Source organism: Sus scrofa, chromosome 12, assembly GCF_000003025.6.
Source record: "Sus scrofa isolate TJ Tabasco breed Duroc chromosome 12, Sscrofa11.1, whole genome shotgun sequence".
In the NCBI taxonomy this organism is placed as follows: domain Eukaryota; kingdom Metazoa; phylum Chordata; class Mammalia; order Artiodactyla; family Suidae; genus Sus; species Sus scrofa.
In genome coordinates, this window is record NC_010454.4 from 14144252 (window position 1) to 14160392 (window position 16141).

Here is a 16141-nt window from a genome sequence, read left to right on the forward strand (position 1 = left end):
CTATTATTTTATCGATGTTGGACTTCCTGTTTTGGTCTCCTGATTTTCTTATCTTTTCTCTCCAGTTTTCTTCTTCAGAGTGTGTGTCTGTGTGTGTACATATGTATGTAAACATACTTAGTGTGCATATATATATGTATGTGAAAATGTGTGTCGCTTAGTTTTTCTAGGTTTCCTTATCTTCAAGCCCTACTCTTTGGTTTTTCTTTTTTGCTCACATATTTTCATTTCCTAAGAGCTCTTTTGTTTTTAAAATGGTCTTATTTTTTGGAAAGTTCCTGGGCCAGGGATCAAACTTGCACCACAGCAGTAACGATGCCGGATCCTTAACCTACTGTGCTGAGCTGGGAATCAAACCTCTGGAGCACTGGGAGCCCAGTGCTCCAGAGATGTTGCTGATCCTGTTGTGCCACAGCAGGAACTCCATCATCCTCCTTTTTAAAAAATAAAATAAAATGCTGTTTTTTTGGTTTTTTTTTCCTGGAAATAATACTTCCTTTTATTTTTGGGGATATTATTGGTAGTTTTTTTGATGTGTATTTTTCCTCAGGGCATGGTCCTTTTCCTTTTTTTCTTTCCTTTTCTTTTTCTTTTTTTTTTTTTTTTTGATTTTTAGGGCTGCATCCACGACATTTGGAGGTTCCCAGGCTAAGGGTCCAATTAGAGCTGTAGCCACCAGCCAACACCATAGCCACAGCAATGCAAGATCCAAGCAGCATCTGCTGCCTACACCACAGCTCACAGAAACACTGTGTCCTTAACCCACTGAGCAAGGCCAGGGATTGAACCTTTGTCCTCATGGATGCTAGGCAGACTGGTTAACCACTGAGCCATGATGGGAACTCCTGGTCCTTTTTCTTACAGGCTGCTGCTTCCTGGCGTTTGTGTTGGTGTGTCTCTTCCATCCTCTGATATCTATTAATCCATGATTTTCTGCTTCTGATTAACATTGCTGGATTCTACAGCTGATTAGAAGTTCTGAGCAGGTGGGTAGGCAGTGTCAATTTTGAGCTTAGTCATAGGGTGATTTTCTTAGTCTTTTTTCTCAGTGATCCCTCATGTCACTTACTATTTTTAGTTTCATCTTGAGCTGGTCAAGTGGTATCCTGTTTGCAGCATGAGGGTCTCGCCGGCTAATTGGTGGAGGCAGGCAGCATTTACCAGGCATACAGCGTTTGCTGTGTGCAGAGCTACTCAGGACTTTGATTTGCTCTAGCACCTTCGTTCACACCTGCTGCTGGTGTCCACTGGTCCCGAGAACTTCAGTGTTATCTCCTAAGGAGACCACCTTTAGTGGCTCGGCAAGTGGTCTACAGATCTGTTCCTAAAACCACTTTCAAGCCCCGTTCTGCTGTCAGTACTCCCCTTCTCAGTTCAGAAGTGTCTTTTTGAAGATTGTAATTTGGGTTCTGGTTTTGCTCTTTATGTTTCAGATTGGGCTTTCTTGGTTGTGCCAAAGGCTGTTACTGTTCATTTGCCTTCTTGCTTCCCCCAATTTTTTGTTCTTATTTTCTCTATACTTATGTAAGTTTAGGTCTTTATTTATTTATTTTTTGGTCTTTTTGCCTTTTCTAGGGCCGCTCCTGAGGCATATGGAGGTTCCCAGGCTAGGGGTCTAATCGGAGCTGCCGGCCTACTCCAGAGCCACAGCAACTCGGGATCCAAGCCGAGTCTGTGACCTACACCACAGCTCACGGCAACTTGGGATCCTTAACCCACTGAGCAAGGCCAGAGATTGAACCTGAATCCTCATGGATGCTAGTTAGGTTCATTAACTGCTGAGCCACGGGAACTCTGGATTAGTTATTTTTAAAAATTTGTATAATTTTTTTTCTTGCTCCCTTACCTCAGGATATCTGGTCACGGTGTTTATTTTTTTTCTTTCTTCAGCTGAACCCGAGGCATATGGAAGCTCTCTGGCTAGGGGTTGAATCAGAGCTGCAGTTGCCAGCCTCTACCACAGCCACAACAACACTGGATCCAGGGTTCTTCTATGACCTAAGCTTCAGCTTGTGGCAATGCCAGATCCTTAACCCACTGAGCAAGACCAGGGATTGAACCTGCATCTTCAGGTTCAACCTTAACCTGCTGAGCCACAGTGGGAGCTCCTGGTCATGGTGTTCATTGTGCCGCCTTTCTCACATCGTGATGTAGAGGTTGTGGCATGGAAACCTGTGTTGCACATTTCTAGTGGAGATTCAACTGTAACCACATTTTGGCTTGGAGTTTAATGCAGTCTTACATTCTGAATGAAGAGTCCGTGACACTGCCTTTCAGGGAGCCTGGTGCTCGTACTCTCTAGACTTTGACAGTCCCTATTCACTCAGTCTCGTATGCCTTCCCCAAAAGGCTCAGAGCCTTCAGGATTGCGTGAGCAAATCAGGCAGTAAGTGAAATGTAGTCTCTGCTCCTGTTCTCCCATTCTTATGTTCCCTTCCCTGTCCTGCCTTGCCTCGCCCTTTTTGGGTATTCATTTTCACTGCCTCTCACTTCTTTCCCTGTGCTGCCTTAGAGGGCCCCAGAGATGGCACAGGTGCTTTGTTCACATAGAGCTAGACCCCGACGTCTGTAAGGCTTATTACACAATAACTATGTGTGACGGTCTAGACCATGGTGTTAGGGACATACAAGTGGAACTAGTTTGCTGATGGATTAGTAATAACAGAGGCCAATAGCAACATTTATTGAGCACTTAATATGTGCCTTACGGTGTTCTAATGAGCATTTTATACATTTTTCATTAATCCTCACAACCACCCAGTAATATAGGTACTTTTTTTGTTTTGTTTATTTTTATTTCTTATTTATTTATTTTTATGGCTGCACCTGGGCCATATGGAAGTTACCAGGTCAGGGATTGAAGCTAAGCCACAGCTGCAACCTATGCCACAGCTGCAGCAACACCAGATCTTAGCCCACTGAATTGGATCAGGGATTGAACCTGTGCTGCCACAGAGGCAACGCCAGGTCCTTAACCCACTGTCCCACAGTGGAAACTCCTTGTGTGCATTTTATAGGTAAGGAACTGAACCTCTGAGAATTTAAGTAACTTGCTCTAGAACTTGCCCAAGACTCTATGTATGGCTATTAGGAAGTAGGACTTAGATTTTATTTTATTTTTCTATGACTTCTTTATAAGATTTTTTTTTTTAATGGCTGCGTCCAAGGCATATAGAAATTCCCAGGCTAGGAGTTGAATCAGAGCTACAGCTGCGGGCGTATGCCACAGCCACAGCCACAGCAGCGCCAGATCCGAGCTGCGTCTGTGACCTACACTGCAGCTCATGGCAACGCCGGGTTCTTAACCCAGTGAGCAAGGCTAGGGATTGAACCCACATGCTCATGGATACTAGTTGGATTCTTAACCTGCTGAGCCACAATGGGACCTCTGAGAATATATATATATATATATATATAATATGGCCACAATGGGACCTCTGAGAATATATATATATATATATTATATGGCCACAATGGGACCTCTGAGAATATATATATATATATATATTATATGGCCACACTCTTGGCATATGGAAGTTCCCAGGCTAGAGGTTGAGTCGGAGCTGCAGCTGCCGGCCTACACCACAGCAATAGCAACTCGGGATCCAAGCCGCATCTGCGACCTACACCACAGCTCAGGGCAATGCCAGATCCCCAACCCACTGAGTGAGGCCACTTATCAAACCCTCATCCTTATGGATCCAAGTCGGGTTTGTTACTGCTGAGCCATTCTTGGGAACTCCTTTGAGAATATTTTTAATAACTACTTTTATACTGTAGTCTGGTTTCCAAACCATCATCATGAAGTCTGCAACTTGCATTATGTTAGCTGGTAAAAATCAATGCTTATAATTGAGAGGAGAAAGATAGTGTGATGGATTTGGCTCTATCAAGACTGGGTACTTTAAAAATTGGAAATGAAGGCATTTTTAGAAAATATGAAATAAAGTGATATTCCAAAAAAGTTCTGTTTCCTGGCAAGTGTGTATCAGTATATAAAACAATGCTCAGGCAAGTAGAAGAGAAGAACCTTTGAATGTGGTTAAATATGTGCAGACCTTTGAAATTACATGAGTCAAAGGATTTAAGAAGGTACCTGTGGATGGATTTGTGATACATTATTAAAGAAATGAGATAATCTACTTTTCTAAAATTGAACAGTGAAATTCTTTACATGCTTAGCAATGAAAATATTCACTTAAATTTATTTGCTTTAAAAGCTTGAATCTTAGTCCCTCAAATTGTCTTAGTGCATAAAAGAGTACACAAAATTTAATGACGATTTCAGATGAATAAGGATGATGTCTTTTTTCATGCATTGTGACATCTTGACTGTTTTCTTTGTAGTGTCTAGTTCAAAACGTTAAATATCATTGTGAATGATACTTGTTCCTTGTCAATAATTTGAATAAATCAAAAAGATTTTACATCTTTTTTAAAGTTAGGTTAAAACAGTTTCCATTTAAGTGCCCCCTTGTGGCAGATTCTATGTGGACTCCTGGTAAAGGTTTTGAAACCATGTGCATTGCTCAGCTGACATTGTGTAGAGATTTGGTCTGTGCTTTCCCTGGAAGCCCAGAAGCATAAAAGGATGAATCAGGGGATCAGTTGCCCAAGGAGGTTATGTCTAAAACAAAGTCTGGGGCAGTAAACACTTTTTCATTGTAATGGTAGTAGTTTATAGAAATTAAGTTTTCCTGTTATTGCTCTTATTTGTTTAATATTCATTAAAAATATGTTATTCATATAGCTTAGTGGATGAAAGTTCTTACACATGAGTTTAGAGTCTACCTAAGGACCCAAGATATTGAGCAAACATTTTAGAGCTCAGTTTCAATCTAATATGTAAGAGGGCCAATCTTTCTTTAATACTGCTTTCATTCTGTCAGTCCTTTGATCTGAAATCAGGACTTTTAGGAATAAAATAGGAATCGCCAAATTAGATTAATACCTTTTCCTATCACGATCCATTCTGAATAACATTACCTTGAACACAGCATTTTATTTTGTTTAATTTTACTTTTTTTTTTTTTTTTTTTTTTTTTTGAGGGCCACACCTTCGGCATGTGGAGGTTCCCAGGCTGGGGTCAAATCAGAGCTGCAGCTACTGGCCTCCGTCACAGCCACAGCAAAGCCAGATCCAAGCAGGGTCTGCACCTTCGCCACAGTTCACAGCAACATAGGAACCTTAAACCAAAGAACAAGGCCAGTTATAGAACTGGTGTCCTTGTGGATACCAGTCGGGTTTGTTACTGCTGAACCACAACAGGAACTCCGAACACAGCATTTTAAAATTCTGCACTTTTTTGTTTTCCAGACGAACTAATGTAAGCCTTTTAACCTATACAGCTTTCCGCTCACACCTTCCCATTCTAGGTATAAGCCACCTGTCTACTTGCTGACTTGGTTGCCATCTGATGTATGTCTGAAGCCTTCAGCCCATATCCAGTTCTGTATGTCCAGCAGCTTTCTGGACGTGTCCGCACAGCAGGCACCTCTAATACAGCATTTAAAACTGAACGCACACATGGCTCCATCACCCACCCTTATTTCTGTGTCCCCATCTTGGTAAATGGGATCATCACCCTCCCAGCTCCTCAAGCTAGAAACCTGGGAGTAGGAGCTCCCACTGTGGTGGAATGGAATCAGCAGCATCTTAGGAGATGCTGGGATTTGGGTTCGATCCCCAGCCCGGCACAGTGGGTTAAGGATCCAGTTTTGCTGCAGCTGTGGCTTAGGTCGCTATTGTGGCTCAGATCTAATCCCTGACCCAGGAGCTCCATATGCTGCAAGGCAGCCAAAAAAAAAAAAAAAAAAAAAGTTAAAAAAAGAAACTTGGGAATAATTTTTTTGTCCTATATTGTTTTACTATTAATTACCTCTTAAATATTGACTCTTTTCTCTCCATTTTCATTGTCAGCATTATCTTGATTAGACTAGTTTAGTTTAGTAGTCTCCAGACTGGTCTCTTTACCCCATTCCCCAGTTCTCTTCTGTGTTCCATTGCTGGATTGTTTTTAAAACGGCCATTCTGATCAGATCCTTTTCTTCCCCGTCTGAAAAATAGGGTGACAGTACTTACATCAAAAGCTGTTGTGAGGATTAAGCAAATTGAAATATGTGGGGTTTAGAACACTGACAGCACCTAGTGGGTGCATAGAGAGGTTAAGTAATTTATCCAGTATCATACAGTAACAAGTGTTAGAATCAGAATTTGGTCCCAGGCACTCTTCTGATTCCAGAATGTGTGCTCTTAACGTCCTTGGGCTGCCTGCCCTAGCTTTTGTCTTTTTTTTTTTTTTTTTTGTCTTTTTAGGGCTGCCCCTGCAGCATATGGAAGTTCCCAGGCTTGCAGTTGAATCGGAGCTGCAGCTGCCAGCCGCAGCCACAGCATTGCCAGACTTGAGCCTCATGTGTGACTTTCACCATAACCCACTGAGCAAGGCCAGGGATCAAACTTACGTCTTCATGGATACTAGTTCATTACCGATGAGCCACGACGGGATCTCACTAGCTTTTGTCTTTAATCTCTGAATCCCAAGCTGTGTTACTTTCCTGTGGCTGCAGGTAACAAAGTGAGAAATTTGTTTTCTCACAGTTCTGAAGACTGAAAGTCTAAAATCAAGGTGTCTGTGGGGCTGTGCTGCCTCCAAAGGCTCTAGGAAAGAATTAGTTTCTTGCCTCTTCCAGCTTCTAGTGTCTCGAGTGACCCTTGGCTTGTTGGCAGTATAATTCTAATCTCTACCTACCTCTTTCTCTTCAAGGTGGTCTAGGCTTTTTCTTTTAAGAACCTCAACATTCTTCCAGCTTTTTCCTGTTACCCAGTTCCTAAGCCACGGCCATATTTTTTAAAGTATTTGTTACAGGAACGCTTCATTTCCCAGTATTAGAATCTGTATGAGTTTCTTTGGGCTGCCATAACAAATAGACTTGTTTAAAACAAGAAGAATTTATTCTCCCATGATTCTGGGGCTGGAAGTTTGGAATCAGTGTCAGCAGAATTGCTTCTTTCTGGAGGCTCAGGGAGACTCTGTTCCGTGCCTCCCTCCTAGCTTTTGGTGGCTGCTGGTGAACCTTAGTGCTTCTTGGCTTCTAGACAGGAGCATCACTCTTGCCGTCGTCCTCACATCCCCTTCTCCATGTGTCTCTCTGAATCCTCTCCCCCTCTTACAAGGATAGCACTCATTTGATTTAGGGCTCACCCTCAATCCAGAATGATTTCTTTTCAAGATCCTTAGCTGATTACACCTGCAAAGACCCTACTTCTGGAAATAAGGTCACATTCTAAGGTTTCAGGTGAGCATACTTTCTGTTGAGATACTAGTCAACCCACCACACTAGTGTTCCTTAGTCTTAGTTTCTGTGGGTTTGTTTAGAAGTAAAACTTAAAATTATTGTTAGTCACGAACATCTTATCTTGCCTAAGTAAAAGTCAGATGGCGTTTATAATGTAGGCCATTGCCATTGGTTTTATTTTTGGCAGATATTTTCATTTCAGCCTTTCCTCCCCTGCCACACTGTGAATTCCTTGAGCTTATCAGTGACTTTAGGGAAGCTGGGCCAGTTTGGGTGTGCAGAAGGAACACTGTAGGCATTGTGGGACCAGATCTTCTGTGGAAATCTAACCCCATAACCAAATGTACAAATCAATGTATATTTATATAGGAAAGCTGATGTCACTTTTACAATTAGTACATCTGTATTAAAACTTTTTAGAGTTCCGTGGTGGCTCATTGGTTTAAGGAACCAGCATTATTACTGCTGTGACTTGGGTTACTACCATAGCGCAGGTTCAGTCCCCGGCCTGGGACCTTCATTATGCCGCAGATGTGGCCAGAAACAACAACAACCTCTCTTTGCAAGCATTAACTGTTATTGTTCACTCAGTTTTGCTGCTCTGTGCTTTTAATGAATCTATCCTTCTATAGCTTCAAGAAGAAAAAAGTTGTCAGTGTTGAGTATTACCATTGATGAGCAGAATAAAAAATAGTTACTGGGCTATTTTTAGAGGCACATTAACAAAGTGTACATTTAGTGGAAGAATATTGGAGTGGTAAAGACCGGAAAACATATGAGTATTTGAGTATGTTTGACCTGAAAAGGAAAAAACAGGGTAAAATTATAGAGGTGAAAGAGTTGAAGGACTGTGTGTGGAAGAGATATTAGGTTTCTTTCAGAGAATTCTAGCAAGCAGGACCAGGGCATATTGGTGGAAACACTAGGTTTGTGTCATCTCTTAAAAGGAAAAACTGCCCCCCACCCCAGCATGTGGGAGTTCCCAGGCCAGGAATCGAACCTGCGCCACAGCAGTGACCCTAGCCACTGTAGTGACAGTGCCAGCTCCTTAACCTGCTGCACCACAAGAGAACTCCCTTAAAAGAGCAGTTCCAGTATAGAACAGAGTGTCACCGTATGAAGTTGTGATTTCTCCCTTGAGATGGAAATTTTGCAGATGCCAGTGTGGACTAAGTCAGTCAACTAATGGGGATCCTGTCAGTAGTCTGTGAGTTGCTTGAAAAATTGAATAAAATGTCCCTTTCACTAAACTTGTCCCCATAACACCATAGCATCTTATTTTCTTACTTTCATTATTGGGGGCTGCAGCAGTGGCATGCAGGAGTTCCTGGCCCAGGGATCCATAGCATTCTGTTTCCATGCTTGTAAATTGTTTTCTTCCCCCCACATTTATATAGAATGTTTCTCTTGTTGCATGGAAATTTGTAGATGTTTTTGAATAAAGAGGAAAAAGCAAACAGTTAAGGAATTCAGTATTTTTATAACAGGGGAAATCCTTAAATTGATAACTTAGAAGATAATAAATTATCTTGTACTTGGTCTTTAATTCTTGCACTTGGTCAGAGCTCACTGTGTGCTTCCTGATTTGATGTTGTCACAATCAGATTTCTGTTATGGTATTGCCTTTGAAAGGTTTTTATCAATCTTTTTGTTCAGAAGATTCTGACATCTTTTAACTTTTTTTTTTGGTCTTTTCTAGGGCTGTGCCCCCGCATATGGAGGTTCCCAGGCTAGGGGTCTAATTGGAGCTGTAGCTGCCGGCCTACGCCAGAGCCGCAGCAATGCCAGATCCAAGCTGCATCTGCGACCTACACCACAGCTCACAGCAACACCAGATCCTTAACCCACTGAGTGAGGCCAGGGATTGAACCTGCAACCTCATGGTTCCTAGCCGGATTCAGGAACCATTTCCGCTGCGCCACAATGGGAACTCCAACATTTTAAGTTGGAATAGATCATTGTCATCACTCAGTCACAAGAAGTCTGTACACAAACCCATTGTGGAGTGAAATAAAATGATTTTCAGGAGTTCCTACTGTGGCACAATGGGATCATCTCTGTTGCTCCAGGATGCAGGTTTGATCCTTGGCCTGGCACAGTGGGTTAAAGGATCCGGTGTTGCTGCAGCTGCAGTGCTGGTTGCAACTGTTGCTTGGATCTGATCCTTGGCCTGGGAGCTGCATATGCCATGGGGCAGCCAAAAAAAAAAGATTTTTTCAGGAATTTTTTTTTTTTGTCTCTTTGCCTTTTCTAGGGCCACTCTCTCGGCACATGGAGGTTCCCAGGCTAGGGGTCAAATCGGAGCTGTAGCCGCCGGCCCACGCCTGAGCCACAGCAACGCGGGATCCAAGCCGCGTCTGCAACCCTCACCAAAGCTCACGGCAACGCCGGATCCTTAACCCACTGAGCAAGGCCAGGGATCGAACCTGCAACCTCATGGTTCCTAGTCAGATTCGTTAACCACTGCGCCACGACGGGAACTCCCAGAAATTTTTGTATAAAGCTTATAACACAGAAATATACTAATCTCACATGTCAGCAGATGCCAGTTTAAAAGAGCAAAGGTAGATAACAGGGACTCTTTATTAATCTTTTCCTTTAAAAATTTTTAAATTTTGGTATGCTTGTATTTATCCATGATTTAATATATCCCTTCAAAATTATTGAATGACTGGAGTTCCCGTTGTGGCTCAGTGGAAACAAATCCGACTAGAAACCATGAGGTTGCGGGTTTGATCTCTGGTCTCGCTCATTGGGTTAAGGATCTAGCATTGTCATGAGCTGTGGTGTAGGTCACAGACACAGCTCGGATCCAGTATTGCTGTGGTTGTGGCACAGGCTGGCAGCTATAGTTCTGATTTGACCCCTAGCCTGGGAACCTCCATATGCTGCAGGTGTGGCCCTAAAAAGCAAAAAAAAAATTGTTGAATGATTCATTCCTGGAATTCTGATAAATTTTAACTTTTTTCCCCCAAATTCCTTATATTTTATTTATTTTTAAAACTTTTACTATATTTGATTTACAGTGTTCTGTCAATTTCTGCTGTGTAGCAAAGTGACCTGGTTACACACACACACACACACACACACACACACACATACATATTCTTTGTCTCCCATTATCCTCCATCATGTTCTGTCACAAGTGATTAGATATAGTTCCCTGTGCTCTGATCAATTTTAACTTATTTACTACCTGCTAGTAATAATATTTTCTAATTATTGATCACTAATGATGTGCCCAGGCAGTCTGATAGGTGCCTTGTTATAATACCTTTATTTACCTTAAAATATCTTACAATGGCCCTCAAGACAGGTATTGTTTTCTCCCAATTCAGCAGAGACTGAAATGGTTCAGAGACCTAGAGAGGTTGTGCCTTGTCCATGTTTGCCTGTCTCATAAGAGACTGAGCCCAGATAAAATCAGACCTTCATTTTTTTCTTTTTTTGGCTGCACCTATGGCATGTCGAAGTTCCTGGGCCAGAGACTGAACCCTTGACACAGTTGTGACCTGCACCACAGCTGCGGCAATGCCAGGTCCGTAACCTGCTCCACTGCAAGGGAACTTCTGAAACCAGTTCTTCCTTAAAGCCCTATTCTTTGAGCTGCATGAGTTGGCCTTCGAGTAGATAGGAGAGCTAGACTCTTTCTTGTCAGATACCCCACAAGTTTCCTGAATTCTTTTCGAGTGAGGGAGACCTGCCGTCACCTGTGTTTTTCCAAGTCTGGTCCTAGACGCTACCTTGCCTTGTGTTCTTCGTGACTATCCCTGTGACATCTCCACCTGCATTGCGAGTGAATGGCATCTTCAGAGAGGCTTGAGCAGGAGAGGGAGCTGCTGCTCTTCTCTCTAACTGAGCTTTGATCATCCAGGGAAAGAGACAGACATTGTCACTGGACTGAGAGGACTCCTTCAGGGACAGAATTTAGTGGAGCATTTACACCATTTTGGTGGAAATGTTACTGTAATGTGGACCTGCTCTGTATTTGCCACATACAGAACATAGTTTAAGTATTTCTGCTTAAATATTTCTGCCTCTCCTGTTGTTAGAGTGATGATCTTAAAGTTGATTGAAGTATAACCTAGACTGACCTCCACCAAGTATGCAAATGCTCTGAGTTTTAAGGGCCTGTTTCTGCATGTCATGTTTTTAGATATCCTTCTTTGCTGCTGTACTGATTCCTCTCTTCCCACTACTACAAGCAGGTTATTTTATCCTAAGCCGCTGTGGGCCAGGAAATCAAAATAATTAGTGGTTCAGATAAAATGAGTATGTTGAGTTTGATTGAGACTGGAGAAGAGCTCTTGGGAGCACGTGTTCTGAGTGTTAGTGCACAATCTTTGTATTATATATTTTAACTCACTGGATATATGAAAAATGTCAGGTAAGTGCCATTATGTCTAACATAGAAAAAAAATTTTTTTTTAACAGAGAAGAAGATACAGAGAATGAAAATGAAAAGAAAATTTGGTACTACAGCACAAAGGTCCAGCTTGCAGAATTAATTGACTGTTTGGACAAAGATTATTGGGAAGCAGAACTCTGCAAAATTCTAGAAGAAATGCGTGAGGAAATCCACCGGCACATGGACATAACTGAAGACCTGACCAATAAGGCTCGGGGCAGTAACAAATCCTTTCTGGCGGCAGCTAATGGTGAGAGGGAAATTTTCTCATTTTACTTCTTGTTGAATTTGAGATCAACTCTTGGTCTGAAATAATTACAAAATTTTAAAATATATTAAAAATTTTAAGCGTGGCTTTTACTTTAGTTCTCTGTATTTCATTTTCTCAAGAGAATCTCATTCATCCTAACATAAATTAGGGATCCCCTGTGCATTTTAGTGTTTTCTACTTTGCCTTGGTCATTGCTGGTATTTGCCAAATAAACCTTTTAGGGAGTCCTATTTCCAATTATGAGAAATGGTATTCTTTTAAAATTTACTCTTTGCTTTTTTCCTAATAAACTTTTAATTTTAGTTTAATTTTAGAGTTTCTGAAAAGTTGCTAAGGTCACACAGAGGGTTTCATATACCCTGCAGCGGGCTTCCCCTCTTACCCATTTTGTGCAGTCGTGTAGTACATTTGTCATAGCTGTTGAACCAGTGCTGATATGTTGTAATACCATAAATCTATACTTTATTCAGATTTCCTTTTTATCTAATGTTCCTTTTCTGTCTGGGATACCACGTTATATTGAGTCATCGTGTCTCTTTAGGTTCCTTCAGACTGTCACAAGTTCTCAGGCTCTCTCTGTTATTGATGACCTTGACAAGTTTTGAGGATTGCTAGTCCACATATTTAATAGAATGCCCTCCATATGCATTAGTCTCATGTTCTCATAACTAGCCTGAGGTTAGTGTGTTTTGGAGGGAAGACCGCAAAGGTGAAGGGCCATTCTCAGCATCTCATCAAGAGTACCTGCCATCAGCATGACTTATCACTGCTGATGTTACCCTGGATTTTCTGGTTGAGGCAATGTCAGGTTTTTCTATACATATATGTCCACTTTAGAAGAGTTTAATTCTGTTTTTGGTAGTTGAAATTTTCTTTTCTAATTTTTCCTAATATTTTATAAAAAATTTCAAATATATGGAAGGTGGAAAGAATTATACAGTAGTAAGTACCTGTAAGTCCATCATCTAGATTCTACAACTTATATATTTGTAATTATAATTTACTATGTTTTATCATTTTTTCTCTAATTATTATAGTCAATTTGCAGTGTTTCGTCATGTTCTGTTGTACAACACAGTGACCCAATCGCACTAATTTCCCTGTGCTGTACAGTAGGATCCCATTGCCCATCCATTCCAAATAGAACAGTTTGCATCCAAAACCCCCAAAATGCCCATCCATCCCACTCCCTCGTCTGCTCTTCTTGGCCGTGATGTGTTTCTGTTTGTTTGTTTGTTATTTTTATGTGTTTTTTTTTTTTTAAGGCTGTACCCACGGCATTTGGAGGTTCCCAGGCTAGGGGTCCAGTTGGATCCACAGCTTGCCAGCCTATGCCTCAGCCACAGCCACACCAGCTCCGAGCCACATCTGCGACCTACACCATAGCTCATGGCAATGCTGGATCCTTAACCCACTGAGCAAGGCCAGGGATCAAACCTGCAACCTCACGGTTCCTAGTTGAATTCATTTCTGCTGCGCCGTGACGGGAACTCCTGTTTTTTATTTTTAGATAGTATCATCTTTTCCATATTTTAGATTCCATAAATAAGTGATATCATATGATATTTGTCTTTTTCTTTCTGACTTACTTCATTTAGTATGAGAGTCTCCAAATTCATCCATGTTGCTGCAAATGGCATTAGTTTGTCTTTTTTTATGGCTAATACCCATTGTATATATATATGTACCACATCTTCTTAATCCATTCATCTCTCAGTGGACATTTAGGTTGTTTCCATGTCTTGGCTATTGTGAATAGTGCTGCTGTGAACATAGGGGTGCATGTATCTTTTTTTTTTTTTTAGTCTTTTTGCCTTTTCTAGGGCCACTTCCTGCGGCATATGGAGGTTCCCAGGCTAGGGGTCTAATCGGAGCTGTAGCTGCCGGCCTACACCAGAGTCACAGCAACGTGGGATCCGAGCCGTGTCTGCAACCTACACCACAGCTCACGGCAATGCCAGATCCCTAACCTGCTGAGCAAGGCCAGGGATCGAACCCGCAACCTCATGGTTCCTAGTCGGATTCGTTAACCACTACACCACGACAAGAACTCCTGTATCTTTTGCAATGAAAGTTTTGTCTGGATATATGCCCAGCAGTGGAATTGTTAAATCATATGGTGGGTCTATATTTAGTTTTCTGAGGTACCTCCATACTCTTTTCCGTAGTGGTTGCACCAATTTACATTCCCACCAACAGTGGAGGAATCATAATTTTTTTTTTTCTTTATGGCTGCACATAAAAAGGTTTCTTGGACAGCATATGAAAGTTTCCTGGTCAGGGATTGAATCCCAGCTGCAGCTGTGACTTATGCACAGCTGCAGCAATGCTGAATCCTTAACCCACTGTGCAGGGCCAGGGGATCAAACACGTGCCTCCACAGCTACGCGTACCTCTGCAGTTGTATTTTTAACCCTCTCTCCACCACAGTGAGAGCTCCTATCATATACTTTTTTGGTGATTGTGTTCTATAATGCTTTATTTCGCTTGTTTGAAGGAAGTTTATTTTTGGAATGAATTCTATTAAGAGGAGATGGTTTTTAAAATCTGGTAGGTTAATTATTTCTGTTTAGTTTTGAAAAAGTCCTATAAAGTATAGAACATACATGTTTATGGAACATACATATTTATTGTAGATTAGATACAACCTAAACGGATTATTTTTTCTTTTATCCTTAGTATTTTTTTCTCCCCCTGACTTTTTTGGACTGTTTTTCTTATGGCTATGAATAATACCAATTTTTGAATTAAAAATAAGCACATCTAGATGGATAAATACATGTTTACTTGATAGAGTGGATAACAAGATAGAATGTTTGAAATTAGAATCTTCATAGAAAATCAGGAGTTCCCATTGTGGCTCAGTGGATTATGAACCCAGCTAGTATCCATGAGGGTGTGGGGTCAATCCCTGACCTCACTCAATGGGTTAAGGATCCAGGATGGCTGTGAGCTGTGGTGTAGGTCATGGATGTGGCTTGGATCTGGCGTTGTTGTGGCTGCAGCTGTGGTGTAGGCTGGCAGCTGCAACGCCTATTCGACCTCTTGCCTGGGAACTTCCACATGCCACATGTATGGCCCTAAAAAGCAAAAAAAGCAAAAAAAAAAAAAAAAAAAAGAAAAAAGAACCTTTACAGAAAATCAGAGACTTTGGTCATCCCATCTGTGATTTTTGGTCTAAATAGTTTTGCGTTTTGTTTTGTTTTGTTTTGTTTTAATGTTGTTTAATTGCCATTAAATGGCAGTAGGGAAGTTGGGAGGAATGTACAACAGTTTGGTTTGGAAATACTGGTAGTTGAAGATCAGGGTGGAGCTATGTTTGAAAGTAAGAAATAATATGGCTCTTTAAAAGAGCAAGTAATTGGTAATTACATTTTAATTTTGTGAATAAAAAGTTCTTCAAAAACAGTGAGATACTTCGGTTTGGTAAGTTTAGTGTACTTAGCAAGAGTCATGCAGCTGGGGTAAATAGAAACTGAAAGCAGTGTGTATAGATAGGTAAAAGGATGTAAGGAAGTGATGTGAAAAAGGACCCCAGGGTGACTTGGATGATGACGACAGGAAATATAATAGAATTCCTTCCATTTGAGGAGTTCCCATTGTGTCTCAGTGGAAACGAATCAACTAGTATCCACGAGGACTCGGGTTCAATCCCTGGCCTCACTCAGTGAGTTAAGGATCCAGTGTTGCCATGAGTTGTGGTGTAGGTTGCAGATTTGGCTCGGATCCTGAGTTGCTGTGGCTGTGGCGTAGGCTGGCGGCTACAGCTCCAATTGGACCCCTAGCCTGGGAACCTCCATTTGCCGTGGGTGAGGCCCTAAAAAGAAGCCAAAAAAAAATCCTTCCATTTGAAATTGTCACTGGCTTCATCTAATCATTGGCTTCAAATTCTTATAGGAATTAGGAGTAGAGAAGGTGAGAGAGAGTGAGGAATTAACTCCAGTGGCTTCAAATAATGACTTTACGGAAAGGTCAGTATTTTCCAATGATGACTTTGCAGAGTTTTTCTAATCTTAGGAAACCTTCAGTTTAAGAAATATTAATGAAAATGAAGGTAGAGAACATTTCAACAAAGGAAATATAAACAAAGAAATTTAAAAATCCAAAAAGAAGTATAGGAGTTCCCGTCGTGGCGCAGTGGTTGATGAATCCGACTAGGAACCATG

The 16141-nt window shown here is 41.4% G+C and overlaps 1 protein-coding gene across 1 annotated transcript in view; it reads left to right on the forward strand.

Annotated features, from left to right (window-relative positions):
* The window catches only part of BPTF (bromodomain PHD finger transcription factor), a 141868-nt gene that overhangs the window by 31309 nt on the left and 94418 nt on the right, over positions 1-16141 (forward strand). The window contains 1 exon segment of the mRNA XM_021068118.1: positions 11731-11954. Within this exon segment, the coding sequence (XP_020923777.1) occupies positions 11731-11954 (224 nt within the window).